We start from the raw sequence: 16,468 nt of genomic DNA, 5'->3' as shown, positions 1-16,468 counted from the left end.
CAATTTTTGATCTTAAATACTTTGTTCTCTCTCTCTGCACCCCTCCCGCGTTTTAATCCTCGGGCGTATCACCTGGACTGATTTAGATTCAATATCCTAAAAAATGCGGTGAGCGTAGAAGCACCCGTCAATAAGACAAGGAGCACCGAGGTCCCAGAGAGAAGGGAGGGACCAAAGGGTAGTAACGAATATAGAACCATCGCGAGACAACCTAGATGAACACTTGTAGAGAGGAACAAAGATCATGGAAAAAGTGACGGGTCAGGTCGTCGAAGTCATGAGGGTCGTCGCAGACCTAGCAGAAGATTGAACACCACAAAAGCAGAACCCCCTCAAAAGGTGGCACCGGCGCACAACAGTTGGAACGCGAACCTCAGCCCTGAGGCTGCCGATGACTCCCAGTACCAGGACAACGCTGGATCTACACAAGTGGAAAGGCAACCAGCAGAGCGCGCCAAAATGCCGCGACAACTAGAGAAGGATTTCTCCCTCCAATTATCTGGGGCGGAACCCCAGAAATATTCAAACTACATGCCTTGAAAGCATACAAAGAACGATCAGACCACAACGACCATATAACTACAATTGAGTCGGTCGTGTGCTTACTCAAAATCTCAGATGGGTTCAAGTATATGTTATTCTTCAACACCTTGAGGTATTTACCCTTGAAGTGTTTCCATGGGCTCTCGATCGGAAGCATCGGTACTTTCGCCGATTTTAAGAGATTGTTCTTAACACAATTCGACAACTCCCAGAGACCCACAAAGATCGTCCAGTCCTTGTGATACCAATTAATTCAGACATACAAACAACAATGATGTCCACATGTTATTTAATAGGAGCCAAAACATAGGGGATGACTCCCTTATAAGTAAGAAGATCAAAGATGAATTTCCAAAACGGTTCAAATTATACGTACGTTGAAATAACTTTTCAATTCACCAGTATGTTGTGTAATTATAACTTACAAAGTAAAACTAATTATGCTTTGAAACTTCTTCTAAGTTCATAATACAAGCAATAGAATCACAGACTAGGGCTTATTAGATCTTGCTTGGAGGCCTAATTGTAATGTCAAGATATCACAAATGTTTGATGTGAATGGTTACCATTTTCATACGAGCTTCTGTTGTGAATGAAAACAAACTTATAATTGCAGTGTTTATGTCAGAGGAGACACACACATAGATAATGAGATTGACTATTACGATACAATAAATGAAGTAATTCAGTTGCAATATTCGAGTTATGTTGAATGCAATGTCTACATGTTAATTTATGGGGGGTTTGATCATATTCCTAATCAACGAATACGAACAGTCAGTCTGCATGATATTACTGAAGTTAAAATGAATAAAAGATATATAAAGCACAACCTATTTACTCTGGCACGACGAGTTTATTATCTATGATATCCTGGTTGAGCAAGGGTTAAACTTGATTGGGTTGTTATATTGAAAAATAAACTAAAAAAAAAAACTATTAAAATACAAAATGTTATTGAACCAATTCACCAAGAGTCATTTATGTTTGATTTTTGTATTCAGCTTAGTTCAATCGATGATGTATTACGCCTAGAGGATACCACGGGGCTTCATGAGGAAGTGCCTCTAGATATGGATGAAAATGATGATGAGAGTGACGAAGAAATTTTAAGTTCTTCATCAACTGGAGCATCTAATGAAAAAGACTAAAAATGATGCATATACTTAGATGATTAGTTGATGCTCGTTTTTGCTTTTACTTTCTCTTCTTACACTATATTTGTTCTGCTTACTTTTGTTGATTTTATACATAGTCACAACATGTTTCATGTTGGTATTCTACAATGTTCTGTTTTTACTTTTTCGTCTTATATTATATACTAATCCTGCTTACTAATTCTAATAATTTTTTTCCTATTGCAGATGACAGGCGTTCAGCCCTTGGAGAGACCACATGTTCAAAGGAATTTGGGGAACACATACTGGAGGCCGAAGAAGGTTGTCACTCACGCTAAGAGGTACGACACTCCTACAACCACTCTGATCACTTCTCATGCTACCATCTCCACTCGCACCAGCTCCATCACAGCACCACCTCCCACACCTACACTGGTTTTCTATCTAGATTCCTCCTCTAATTAGTCAGGTTCTTTGACTCTTGCACCTTAGATGGCTAACTCCTTCAACAGTGTATATTGTGTCCGACGGAGACTCGTAAGTTTTTTTTTTTATTATTTTTTTTACATTGGAGTAAGTTCAATTATCATCTCATTTTTTATTGTTAAATAATATTTTAATTTAGGTTATTCCCTTCCCATGTCTCCCGTGACACACAACACGAAGATCATCTGGAGCTGGTATGATCAGTCATTTCTCTCCTGAAAATAGATCTTGATTGCAACTAGGGATGTGTTTTTGGGAGTTCGAGGAATAATATTTTATTTTAAAACAACATGCTAATATCTACTTTATTTATACTAATCAAACTTACATAATTTCTAATTTGTAGAGGTCATTCCATTAGTTTCTGGAACATCAACATAAGATTTAACAGATTTTTGACGTTCATAGCAGGCATCGTGTTGGGGATATGCTCATCACAGCAGGTAAGGAGGAAAGGCCCACGTGGGTGGTTGAGGATGTCTGTGCTAATTTGAATAGAGTATGGCCTCTCCGAATTACCAGTGGAAAAGACAGAAAAATTAGCAGAATCAGATGACGGAGAGCCAAAGGGGCCGCACATCACATTGTAGGTTTGATCCCTCACATAGAGTACTATCAGAGACTAGTAAGATTATCTCAAATTTCAGAAGCTTAAAGATTATGTAATTATGTGATTTTTATATTTATATGATTATGTATACATGCCAAGCAGCTTGACTGAGAGCCATCAACTGCAGAGTTGCATGTCCTCACGCATCGGCACCTGAGGACACAACAATGGATCTCCGACCACTCTCAGCATGTCAATGTAAGTTAAAAATTTTAATTTTTTATTTTTTGTGGTTGTTAATATTTAAAATGATGATTAATGTTTGAATTTTGTTATGCTGGAGGAGTACATGCAGTTTCGGGAGAGACAGGGAGATGACTAGCTAGACCTCGTTGTCTTCCAGCTGCAATGGTAGTCAGTCTGTCATTGCTCAAAACAATTTTAAATTATGGATGTAGGAAGCGAAGAAGAAGAAGGGTATGGTGTATGACCTAGGCGCAAAGAGCATAGCATTTGAGGCCGAGCTCTCTCATGCAGTTGTGGCGCAACTTGAGGAGCTTGCCAAACAAGACGTGTTGATGAATGGAGAGCTCTGACAGATGTGTGAAGGCCATCAGAGGGTTGAAAATGGTTTAACACACCTGACAAAGAGTTTTGATTGTAGAAGCAATAGACATATGAGTGTTGTCGACAAAGATAAAGAGGAGAAAGAGGAGAATGAGGAGTAGGATTAGGATTTTTATTATGTATTTGTAGATGTTCCCCCGCTATAGGGCATCTTATTTTTTATTTTTACTTCCTATTTAGATTAACTTTCATTTTCTACAGTTGTGAACTTTGAACATTTAGATTTATTTTTCTTTAATTTAATTTGACATCATTGTTTAAATATGGTGATTTCTGTTTTCAATTGTGATAATAGATAAATATGATATTATGCTGCTTGTGTTTGTTATGTGTTGGTATGTGAAAATCTAATCGTTTTGTTGTATATTTTTTTTCTTGCATATTTGCATCGGAAACTCTGACGCAAACATTATAATAATCAGTTTGATACTTGTTGTTAATTTGACACAACCTACAATTTTGCGTTGAAAATGGGTCGACACTAATTAGCGTCTACTCAAGTAGATGCTATGTCACTCATGGCGGATGCAAATTCAACATTACGGTTGTGTCGACTGATTTGTTGCAAAATTTACAACGACGGACTGTGGCGATGTTGATTCCAACGCAAGTAAAAAGCTGACGCAAATCTAATTAGTGACGCCCATTTTAACGTCAAATTTTTTTCGACGCAAATGTTCATTTGTGTCAAATATATGCTCGATTAGCATTGAAAATTTTCAACGCCAATCTGTATATTTCTTGTAGTGAGGTCCATACTCACATTTATTGCACTACCTTCATCATACTCCACCTTTTTTCATTATGCATGAAATACATGATAAAGACATTCCACCTACAATCTTCACCTCATAACGGAGTCATGCATCTCATAACACTCCCCTAATCCTTTAAGAGATATTCTATATCCTCATCTGACAATGGTGTATCATCATTAATCTCCTCTATCTCATCATCCTTGATTATAGTAATATGCTTAATTAGTTATTTAGGCTATTTAATGCTTGAGGTGTAATGCCAAGAATATAAGACTGAGTGGATTCTTTTGGCCTTGAGGATGTGGAACACCATATGGAGTGAGAAGATTAATGCTTGATCAAAAAGAAAGGCCACTTGTAGACCTTTTTAGCAAGTGACTTATTACCGGTTAAAGGATAAACTTACACTTCCTTATTAGAGGCATAGTTTTTTTACTTATTTGTATGCTTAAATTATTGATATATATTATGAAATATGCTTTATTTATTAGTGAGAACTCATATTTTCATTTTGAGGTAATGTGATATTTAACTTGGCTTCATACTTGACTTGAATTTTTTAATATTAAGCTTGATTATTAAAAAGAAAAACTTGCCAATATAATTATGAACTTATGTTGACATATAATTGAAAATTTTCATATTATAATATTTTAAAGAAATATTATCTAATAAAAACTCTATGTTATATATAGTTGTATGCATGAAATATGTATTATCACTAGAATACTTTTTAATATTGGCTAGCTACACCAATAGATCTATAAAGTAACATATTTTTTGAATATTAGTTTTCTTATTATTCCTATCTTCCTTAATTTTTTGGTGATATAATAAAATCAATTATAAACATACATAAAGATATAAAAGAAAATGATGAATGATGGATGGGTTCTTTACATATGTATAACTCGAGTTTGGATGTAAGTGAATCCTATCACATTTGAACATATTGATCATTCAATTATATGGAGAACTATCACTAAACTCTATTGTATAATAAGCATTATTAAATAATTCTCATATTTAAAAATCATATGTTTTATATGTCATCTACAATAATTATGGTATAATGCCCATTTTTTCCTCTTCCTCATTTATTGCTCATATTTGTAGTCCATGTATTGCAATTTATACTTTAGTGGATGGGAACTCGTTATTTCATTATTTTCAAGGTACTAGTTGTGCATCATCTAAAGAGGTTATAACCTCGTGTTGTAGGTATGTTATTGAAGATGATTAACATTAGATAGTAGTCTTGTTAAATTTTATAATATTTTGGTGGGTGAATTAGTGATCGTTTTATAATTAAATACTCTAACTGATTTATTAATGAGTAAATATTATTACAATCATTTATGTCTTACCCCTCCTAACTAAGGGCCCGTTTGGGGCAGCTTATTGGGGTGCGGTGGCGGAATGAAAACGCCGTAGAGGTGTTTGAAAAATACGTTCGGGGCAGATTATTCCTACCGCGCATACGCACTTACGAGATTTCCTTAATAGAAGGCGAAGCGGGGAAGGAGTCGCGTCCTGCGTCTGCTTCCCGCGTTAGCGTGAGAAATTCCTCTAGTGCCCCTTCGCCCTCGCTCTCGCCCTTGCTGATTCCTTCGTCTCCTGTGTGACCCTCTCACCAAGTGAAGAGGAAGAATGACGACTATCGCGAATCACGTCGATCACGAAGGCGGATCGGAGAGAGACGGTAGTTTCGGTAGTCACTGTAAACCGCGATCCTGTCGTTGCCTTCCCAGCTAGCTCTAATGGCAACTATCGCGACGGTTAGTTCACGAAGGCGATTGTTTTGGGTGAAATCGAGAGGGTGAGTGACAGGAAGCGAGGGTTTGAGAATAAAAAAAAAATCTATTCTCTTAATAGATAAAGTTGCATATGTATATCATAATTTTAAGAATCTATAATTAATTATATCAATATTTTAATTATAATTAATTCATCAATCTATAATTAATTTGTATATCATCAATTTAATTATATTAGATAAATTTGTATGTAATTACTTAATATTCGATTAATTAATAAAAATATATCAAAATTTTAAGTTATTTAATAAATTTTAAAGAAATTCTTCATTTATGTAATTAATAATTGATTAATCAAAATTTATTGATTAATCAAAATTTAGTTTATAAAAAAATTAAATGATTACATACAGTTCTGTTACAAACAGTTTCACCTTAAATGATTACAGATTACATACAGTTCTGTTACAAACAGTTTCACCAAACAAACTATCAATAAGTTATTCTAAATAAGTTCTCCCAAACAGCAAACCAGCTTATTCTGATAATCTGCAGATTATCAGAATAACTTGTTTATCAACAAATTATAAATAACCAACAGTTGCGCCGACCTTTAAAATTATGAGAAAGACCCTAAGTGGTTGAGTGTGAAAGTTCGAACGGATAATGACATAAAAGATGTGGCTATGCTTTTGTTTTTGTTTTAATTTCTTTGATAATTTTTGCAAGGGTTTTCTTTTCCAAAGTATAAAATGCAAGTTTCCTCATGAATGAAGTAGTTCTTTAATGATATCATGAATTGTCTTTTTTATTTATAAATCCTTACACATTGCATTTTTTTTGTCGTGTATGTTGGTGGCAAAATGCCTCATTTATTTGGAATGCCTATTTGAAGTGCGCTTAAGAAGAATGAGTCATCTTTTTTAAAGGTCGGGAGTATAATCACTAATTAATAAGAAATTAATGCATATTTAGAAATATTGACAAAATATATAAACAATAGTTTTTTTTATCTTGATTTTATGTATAATATGAAAGGGAATTTTTAATTTTTAATTTTTTTTAATTTTAAATAATGATAATAGTTTTAAATCAAGATATTTTGTTAATCACTCCTATATTACACATATGATCAGACAATGAATTGATTATAGATCTATATTTATATTTTGAATAATTTTTTTGTTATACTTTCTTTCCTGTGATTGTATTGTCTTCCCATTGTTCTTGCTTTTCTCGTTGCTTCTTGATCCTCGCATCCTTTCATGACAATATTGGTCGTAAAATTCTTAAAGGTAGTACATCCCTTTGGCGAACTCCATTTCTATTAGCTTCCCTACAAGCAATGTGATGATGAACTCATTAGGGAAGTTGAAGTAGAAATATGGAGCTATTGAGAGTCATGCACCAACTCATTCTTAAGCACGAGAGACAAAATTATGTTTATGATGGAAAACATGTTGACATCTAATTTCATAATTTGACTTTGGGTTGGAGATCCATCTCAAGGATGATATCATCCCTAGTAACCACATTATATATTATTATGCATGTGTCTTACTAAATCCTCCTATAATACATTGGGGATCAATGCACTTCTTAGATAGGTATAAAATGACCAAATTGTGAGCTAGTTTTTTATTTATTTGGAGTCAAATGCCTTCTGATCATATGTCATTTCATGTTGCAAACTACCTTGAATTTTGGCATAGCAATATTACCTTCATCCAACAAAAGCTAGAGGAACAAATACTTTGATGTCTTGAATGAGAAAGAATGGAAGTTCCCCACTCGTTTTAAGGCTTTTCATTCTATAAATCTTTACGCAAGTCCTTTGCTATTAGAGAAAATAATATTGAATTAGGTAATTATGCCAAAAGGAACATGTCTTTGCAAGTAGCTAGTGAACCTAAGCTCTGCATTTAATGTTAGAAGTTTTGGCCTTGGAAATTATGACCTAAAAGATATTTTGCATAAAAAATTTTGAACAGGCTCTTGAGCCAAGGCGTTATTGGTGAACTCTCCAATATTTTTGTAGTTGCCCTAGCCTCACTAGTCTAAAACAAGTTGTGATCATTAACCTCCATGGGTGTCCTCCATGTAGATATGAAATGCCCCCTTATGTTTCTCTTGATGGAAGAGAGAACCAAGGTTATAGTAATGTTAGTGGTGATACTAAAGTGATCATAACTTAAGGTTATTTGAGAGTTTGTCTCATGATGGAACAAATGTTCTAATGCATTTGATTATTGTCCTATTACTTGTTGTAGGGGGCATGGCACAGTTCCTCCCCTATGTTATTGAAACTCGGCTATTTTATGATCATTCTGAACTAATCCCCAGCAAGTTTTGAATTTTGAGAAAAGTTCCTCAAATTGTAGCAAGGTTCTAAGGGCAAAGGTACGCCAAGGTTATAATCTTAAGCACTATTGAAAGAAGAATTGTGGAAGATCCCTTATTATCTTTCAATGTGAACTTCTTACCCATTATCGACCAGGCTGACAACAACAAACAAAAGAAGGTATGCTAGTAAGTTTATCAAGGCATAACTGTTCAAAAATAATTCTTATCAACTTTCCCTTGCTGGAAAAGTGAAGTGGCATCTAATGAAAAGTTATGGAGAATATGAAACCCTATTTCTAGTCGTGGAATGATGATAATGTGGGTAGCCTAAAGATGAAAATAGGGCATTGTGGAGAAATATGTTAAAGTGATTTTCCAAGCTTGGTTGAGAACTTCATAAGAAAGGCTAAATTTCTTTTTAGGGAAGTGAAGAGGACTTACTTTAGGCCTCTACAAATGGATTAAGAGTGTGGAGTATTAGATGAAGCGGAATGCAGCAAAGATGAAGATTAAAACAAAAATTAGAAAATGTAATTGGTTCATTTGTGCCTTTCATATCCATGGACCCATAGAACACCCATTGCTTTCTAAAAAATAAAAGCAAATGAATTTCAAAAAATTGAAAGAGGAGAATATTCCATGATTAATTTTCACATAATTCATTTCATTTTTATGCATAAGAGAAAATACAAAATCATAAAGTACAAATTGGGAAATTAAATTTTCAAACACAAAATGGATGGAACTTTATTTCCCTTATTTGGAGTTGGTTATAAAAGAAGAGTGAGTAGTTAGTGACCTTTTCTTGCAGATGGGGATCATGGCTCCTCAATGGAGTGGAGGGAATGGTCATTAAAGGTTTCCTCTAAAACATGCTTCATACCATCATCCAAGTGAGAACTAAATTTTGAAATTAATGAAGAAATAAGCCCATCTTCCCTCTTGGCCATAAATGATAAAATTTTGAAAAAGTAATTTAACGAAGACATTATTTTCTTATGCTCGAACATTTGTTGAGGTGGACTCTCCTAAAATTGAGCTACTCCCTCAATTTCCCAATAATGATTTCCCTTGATCTGAGAATGATTTATTGGCACCCAAGAAAAACATAGACACTAGTCGAGAAACTATACACTTATGCTAATGATGTCCCATGCATAGAATTAAGATGCATTGTCAAAAAAAGACTAAAATCATACATCCACCAAGCTTCAAGAGTGCTTACATCTCCCAAGATCTTTATTCTCCATCAATTTACTTTGGCCTTAAGTTGAGCCATGTCAGGCCACACTCTCACCATAATATGTTTTTCTGGAGACCATCTCATGAGTCTCCAACTTTCTTCGAATGAAGGGTACTGTCCCTTTATTATGATCTCCAATATTTTTTACTTCACACTCATTGTGGCTAAATGGGTACATCAAGAAGCATTGCCACTATATATAATAAGAATTTGCAAGTGAAATAAGGACATAATAAAATCAAAAATAAGATCCCATGTCGTAAAATATAATTTATTTATATGATATTCCCTAATTAGATCTCTTACTAGGTTTTTAAAATTACTAGTTACATAAATCTTTTTGTTACGTAAAAGGTTTTTATTTGACCAATTATTGGAAAGTTTCACTTTTATGATCAATATCCTTTTAGTGTTGCAACGCTATTTTCAATTAACTAAGATTTCGTTTGAGATGGTAGTGAAGCTTCGTTCCGTTGTAGTGAATGTTGACGTGTGAAAAAATACTTTCATTTCGAGAAGAAGCATCTTCACCACCTTAGATCGCAGTAGGTCTTCTCCATTCGACAGACGTGACATTAAAAGAGCTTCTCTGAACGGTAAAGTCCATTGAAAACGAAAAGGTTCCTCAACTGCCTTGGATTCAATCTTCAAGACTTATTCAGGTCCTCATGTTTAACTGAGTCCAACCGTGCTCCTACTGAACCCAGACAAAAAGCTCAGCTAACTAAATATTAATCATCCAAATGACCAGGAAAACCAAGTCATTTAAAGAGAGATTCTGTTCAGGTTACAAAAATGACAATATAATAAATAAAGGAACTCTGATTTAAAAAAGGAAAAACAATCATAAAGAAAATTTACGTAGTCTGGAGCAAAAGACAAAGTTGATAGCCAAACCGTCTCCAGCATCTAATCAAACTGCATCTCCTGACTGTCACAAAGAGCGCGCATTGAATGACTGGCCACATCCAGCAGCTGCAGGTACTCGTCTGCCCCATCAACTAAACACTGACGTAAGAAAAACGAAGCCAAAATTATGAATTGATGACGACCCTTCACAAAATTATCTCTTACTCAAGTCAAAATTAGGATATACCCAAAATATATACAAATATATTAGTATAAGACTCTAATCTATATTTTCTTATAAATATACAACTCAATTAAGTTTCTTATTCAATTAGCTAACCAAATATGTATCTAGGTTGGGTGGAATGGCCAAATGCAGTGTGATGCAATCAAATTTTGGTTCCCAAAACCTTCAAGTAGATATGGCCCAAGTTAGCTCTTGAAGTATCATCACAACTCAACTCGAATGTACCAATGATTGCTTTCATAATCACAATGTCATTTTTGAAAAAAATATATATATAATGGAATATTCTAACACTAATTACTCACTTTAGTTAGTTGGAGGATGTTATTGATTAGAGCGATATAGCAGTAACTTTAAAGATTGAAATTCCATAAAAAATGATAAATTCATTCTTTATGATTCGCAAAAGATAAAGAAGAATAATAATAATGATAACATACCTTATCTGCCTCAGCTAACCTCTTACATATCCTTGACTTCTGTACATCAGATATGTCATCCGAGCTAACAATCAGTTCAAAGAACTGGCAGATAAAACTCAAGTCAATAACAAGTCTAAAACCAACTCGATTTGTAAAACGCATGCGCGTGGATTACCTGAGATAGCATTTGTGATACTGGATATCCCTCTGAAATCACATTACTAACTTCCTTGTTAGCTGCATCAAACTCCCCAGTCTTACAAGCTGCAAACAGGGTCTGAACAACATCCTGAGGTATCACCTAATAGATCGAGACACAAAATTGCACGCACATATGAGATGGTGTGCTAGCATCTATGCTTGCCATGAGCAATATTACTTTATTCCATTTGTGTAGATCAAACTGACACATGAACCAAAGGTAATATATTGATTCCATATTTCATAGAAAATGTGTGTGGCGTACAGGTACAGCAGGAAAAATTATAAGGAACTTAATAGAGTAGATGCCGAAATGAAAATACCCCAGAAACGCTTATTAACTCCTTGGATGAAATTGAAGACCCATACAAGCGAGCGGTACTCTGAAAGGACAAATGAAATTTAGCATCAAAGGATGGTCTAACAATTTCTTCAAAATAATAAAAACTGCATTTAGTAGTTATACTTGATTGAAGTGTAACAAGATGTCATCATGGAAAAAAAGAAGTGATAATGCATTAAGCTTCATTATATAAGCGCATGAATGCATAGAAAATAGAAGCATACACAATCACATTTCGGTCTATTGGGATGCAAATGTTATAGGCAATACTTCATGCATCTGCTTAACAAAGACAGACCTGCAAGTACGTTATAGCACGGCGAAGATCCCCTCCACAGATGGAGCTCAAAGTTGATAGTGCCTAAGCATATACATAAGCAACATCAAAATTGTTAGCATTGGCGATTGAAAATTAATTTTTGATGAATAACAAGACACATTTAGAACCTCTTGATCCAGACTAAGGCCTTCCTCATTGCAGATATGCAAGATACGACTACTCATGACATCTTCGGAGAGAGGTTTGAATCTGAATTTTGCACATCTTGAGGCCAGTGGTTCAATTATTCTATCAACAGAATGATATGAAGCAAATTTATAGGACGAAGATATTGTAATTTTCGTATTGTTATGACATAGTACAAAATACCTGCTTATGTAGTTACAAATGAAGAAAAACCTTGTGACTTTGGAATAAGTCTCCATAGTACGTCTCAACGCATTCTGCCCAGCTGAGATTCAAGACAAAAGAAGTTTGCAAATGTGCTAACTAAACCACAGAAAAAAATCTACGTACCTGAGCATCTTCAGTCATTGAATCTGCTTCATCTAAGATGATGATTTTGTATGGTGGGCAAGGATAGCCACTTGAATTCACAAAAAAAAAATTGTGGTGAGTGCATGAATGTGGCAACGAAACAATGCATTACTCCGACTTGAACTATAATTGATAAGAGCATGGTTATCGACAAAATTATTCAAACATATTACTTACCCTTGGCGCATACCAGAACCCACAGCAACAGCAGCAAAATCCTTTATTTTTGTCCGTACGACATTGATCCCACGATCATCACTTGCATTTAGTTCTAGTACTCGTGATTTGTACAATTCCGGACTGCAGAAGATAGATCAAAGACATGAAAAAACAAGAGGGAAAGAAAACGAAAAATTTCAGCTGTTTTTAAGCTTCGAGCACATTTTGCTTTTTTCTCTGTGAGATCAATCAGCAAAAATAAAGATCATTATATACACAAATAAGTGAGATAAAGGGTAAGAATTATAATTAATGATGCAAATATGAAAAATCTATACTCATCAAACGTGCAAATTGTGTGCATTGATATTGATTAAGTTGTCTAACTTGTCTTAATTACAATTTTTTATTCTTCCAGTTTATTTAATGTAACATACATGTAATAATGTTGCCTATGAGATTGAGAAGTATTCGCTAATATTTTGATCCATTTGGTCAGTTTCGTTTGCAACTAGACCTAAAAGCAAGTCGATTCAACTCTCATTAGAGTCCATGGTTAGCTTTCTTTATCCTCTATTCAAATAAGCCAATTCTCTATTTCTGCCTAAGCAAATGCATGGTACATTAACTAAGGCCCTGTTTGGCACAGCTTTTTCATCGACGGTGGCGTTTTCAGAACGCCGCCTACCCGTTTGTTTCGAGCGTTCGTTCGGCGGCGTTCTGAACGCTGCGTCCCGCGGTTCGGTTTTTCTTCATTATGCGGATCGCGGGGCGCCTCCTGCGTTCGGCGTTGGCTGTTGGCGTTAGGGCTGCAATTCCTTCTTTTGCCCTTGGTGATCTCCCTCGCGCTCTCCCCTCGCTTCCTCCCTCTCCGAACGAAAGCATCATTAGGGCTCGATTTCTCGTTCTTTTTCCCTCTCCGGTAAGATCTGGATTCGTGAGTTTTATGGATCGATGAATTTTTTTTGGTTCTTCTACATGTACCTGCTTCTATTGCTTCGGATCTCTGAGTTTTGCGAGTGATTGTTTGGTAGTTAACATATTCTTCTAAAACTTCTCTTGATTTGGCATCTGTCTCACAAAGAACTTCCATTACTGGGAAACGTCTTACAAAAAAATTGTTTACATTATCCGTTGCATCTCTATTGAATGCTACAATATGGATTTGGGAAAGGAGTATCTTTATTACATGCTACAATTCGGCCATTCTTTTCTTCATCTCTACCCGATTTCTGTTGGTTCAAATCAGATTATGCATATGACCTTGACATTATGGATTATGCATATCACATTGCAAGCATGACATATGGTAACATCAAATTATTGCTTAGTCGTCTATACATATGATTAGTCAAAAAACTATTGCTTCTGAAATATGAAAATAGTAAGATTACTCATATCACCAGGCAAAATATCATTAGAGAAGCAATTGCCAGAACATTTCTCCATATCGAAGATGTTTCAAATTTTTAAAAACCTGAGACAATTTTTCTGATATGGGGAATGTATGAACAACAAACGAATGCTTCTAGATGCCTTTGAAATTTCAGCAAATATGTAAAGAATCAAGTGGTATGTATGTAGATATTCAAATTTCTGTAACAAGTGTATGACCATATAATATCATCCATATGTTCTCCTCAAAATCTGAGACACAATGCTCATTAGAATTATTCCAAATGGTTTCAGTGAATGGCATTAAATTCAGCAAGTGAATTGATTTCAGCCAATAACTATGTTCTCAGCCAATAACTCTGTTATATGGATCTTGCTTGCCTCTTACTGCTAGCCACTTCATTATTAATTGACACTAGTCACATATCTTGGCATTCAAATGAGATTTACAGTGAAATTTCTCCATATCTAAGATGTTTCAAATTTTTAAAAACCTGAGACATTTTTTCTGATATGGGGAATGTATGAACAACAAACGAATGCTTCTACATGCCTTTGAAGTTTCAGCAAATATGTAAAGAATCAAGTGGTATGTATGTAGATATTCAAATTTCTGTAACAAGTGTATGACCATATAATATCATCCATATGTTCTCCTCAAAATCTGAGACACAATGCTCATTAGAATTATTCCAAATGGTTTCAGTTAATGGCATTAAATTCAGCAAGAGAATTGATTTCAGCCAATAACTATGTTTTCAGCCAATAACTCTGTTATATGGATCTTGCTAGCCTCTTACTGCTAGCCACTTCTTTATTAATTGACACTAGTCACACATCTTGGCATTCAAATGAGATTTACAGTGACATTTCTCCATATCGAAGATGTTTCAAATTTTTAAAAAATCTGAGACATTTTTTCTGATATGGGGAATGTATGAACAACAAACGAATGCTTCTTGATGCCTTTGAAATTTCAGCAAATATGTAAAGAATCAAGTGGTATGTATGTAGATATTCAAATTTCTGTAACAAGTGTATGACCATATAATATCATCCATATGTTCTCCTCAAAATCTGAGACACAATGCTCATTAGAATTATTCCAAATGGTTTCAGTTAATGGCATTAAATTCAGCAAGTGAATTGATTTCAGCCAATAACTATGTTTTCAGCCAATAACTCTGTTATATGGATCTTGCTTGCCTCTTACTGCTAGCCACTTCATTATTAATTGACACTAGTCACATATCTTGGCATTCAAATGAGATTTACAGTGAAATTTCTCCATATCTAAGATGTTTCAAATTTTTAAAAACCTGATACATATTTTCTGAAATGGGGAATGTATGAACAACAAACGAATGCTTCTACATGCCTTTGAAGTTTCAGCAAATATGTAAAGAATCAAGTGGTATGTATGTAGATATTCAAATTTCTGTAACAAGTGTATGACCATATAATATCATCCATATGTTCTCCTCAAAATCTGAGACACAATGCTCATTAGAATTATTCCAAATGGTTTCAGTTAATGGCATTAAATTCAGCAAGTGAATTGATTTCAGCCAATAACTATGTTTTCAGCCAATAACTCTGTTATATGGATCTTGCTTGCCTCTTACTGCTAGCCACTTCATTATTAATTGACACTAGTCACATATCTTGGCATTCAAATGAGATTTACAGTGACATTTCTCCATATCGAAGATGTTTCAAATTTTTAAAAAATCTGAGACATTTTTTCTGATATGGGGAATGTATGAACAACAAACGAATGCTTCTACATGCCTTTGAAGTTTCAGCAAATATGTAAAGAATCAAGTGGTATGTATGTAAATATTCAAATTTCTGTAACAAGTGGTATAGCAGTTTTCATGTTTCTGGAACACCTCATTTCCATCCTACACAATGATCACATGTTTTTATGGTGCCAATTGGCTGTTCTTTCACGTAAAAGCGTTGGCTGATGTTTGTAAAGATTTTTCTTGCTAATTGTGTTGTAATTTGCCTTAAGATTATGCATGACAATAGAGTTGAGTCTGCTAAAAGTCTTTTCAAGATTTTTTTTGCCTGAATCAATAACCATTTGCAGATAGATGATTGATATGTTGGGTGTGAGCAGGTTTTGTAAATAAAAAATGGGCCCAAAAGGTTTAGCTCCTTTACAGGTTTAGCTCCTTGCAACTCGGTTTGACTCCAACTGGCTAAAAAATTTGTTTTTTCTTGATTGAAATAGTTGAATTGTGCTGCATCTCTTATGGTTGAGAAATGGTAATACAGAAGATTTATAACAACATATAGTTCTACTGCTCATGCATAATCTTAAGGATTACATTAGATGTGGGAATCTTTTTAATGCTATTCGTCGTATCCTTTCCAAAAGCAGGTGTACATTGTGGTTGCAACAATGGCACTACATAACTTCATCCGAAGACATTCCTCGCAATCAGATACAGACTTCAGTATGGCTGACAATGATGAACTCAATATTTTAGAGCAACCAACAGGACATGTGGGGGGGCATTCATTACCTGAGGAGGACATAGAATCTAATGATTTTGAAGATCAAGCGGCTGATAGTTTGGCTGATATGATTGCTTTAAGGGA

General features: G+C 34.7%; 1 protein-coding gene across 1 annotated transcript in view; it reads right to left on the bottom strand.

Moving 5' to 3' along the window:
- Positions 1–10,189: 10,189 nt before the first annotated feature.
- LOC110039512 (replication factor C subunit 2) overlaps positions 10,190–16,468 on the bottom strand; it is a 19,582-nt gene continuing 13,303 nt past the window's right edge. Inside the window, exons 4-12 of the mRNA XM_020744603.1 lie at positions 12,482–12,604; positions 12,284–12,353; positions 12,137–12,210; positions 11,935–12,055; positions 11,786–11,848; positions 11,468–11,527; positions 11,119–11,244; positions 10,962–11,045; positions 10,190–10,433 (exon numbers count right to left, since the gene is read on the bottom strand). Of these exons, the coding sequence (XP_020600262.1) occupies positions 10,335–10,433; positions 10,962–11,045; positions 11,119–11,244; positions 11,468–11,527; positions 11,786–11,848; positions 11,935–12,055; positions 12,137–12,210; positions 12,284–12,353; positions 12,482–12,604 (820 nt within the window). The 3' untranslated portion in view covers positions 10,190–10,334. The remainder of the gene's footprint in view (positions 10,434–10,961; positions 11,046–11,118; positions 11,245–11,467; positions 11,528–11,785; positions 11,849–11,934; positions 12,056–12,136; positions 12,211–12,283; positions 12,354–12,481; positions 12,605–16,468) is intronic.

This window comes from Phalaenopsis equestris, unplaced genomic scaffold (genome assembly GCF_001263595.1).
Source record: "Phalaenopsis equestris unplaced genomic scaffold, ASM126359v1 Scaffold000002, whole genome shotgun sequence".
NCBI lineage: Eukaryota > Viridiplantae > Streptophyta > Magnoliopsida > Asparagales > Orchidaceae > Phalaenopsis > Phalaenopsis equestris.
Note: the sequence above shows the minus strand (reverse complement) of the source record. Positions and strands in the feature narration are given on the sequence as shown.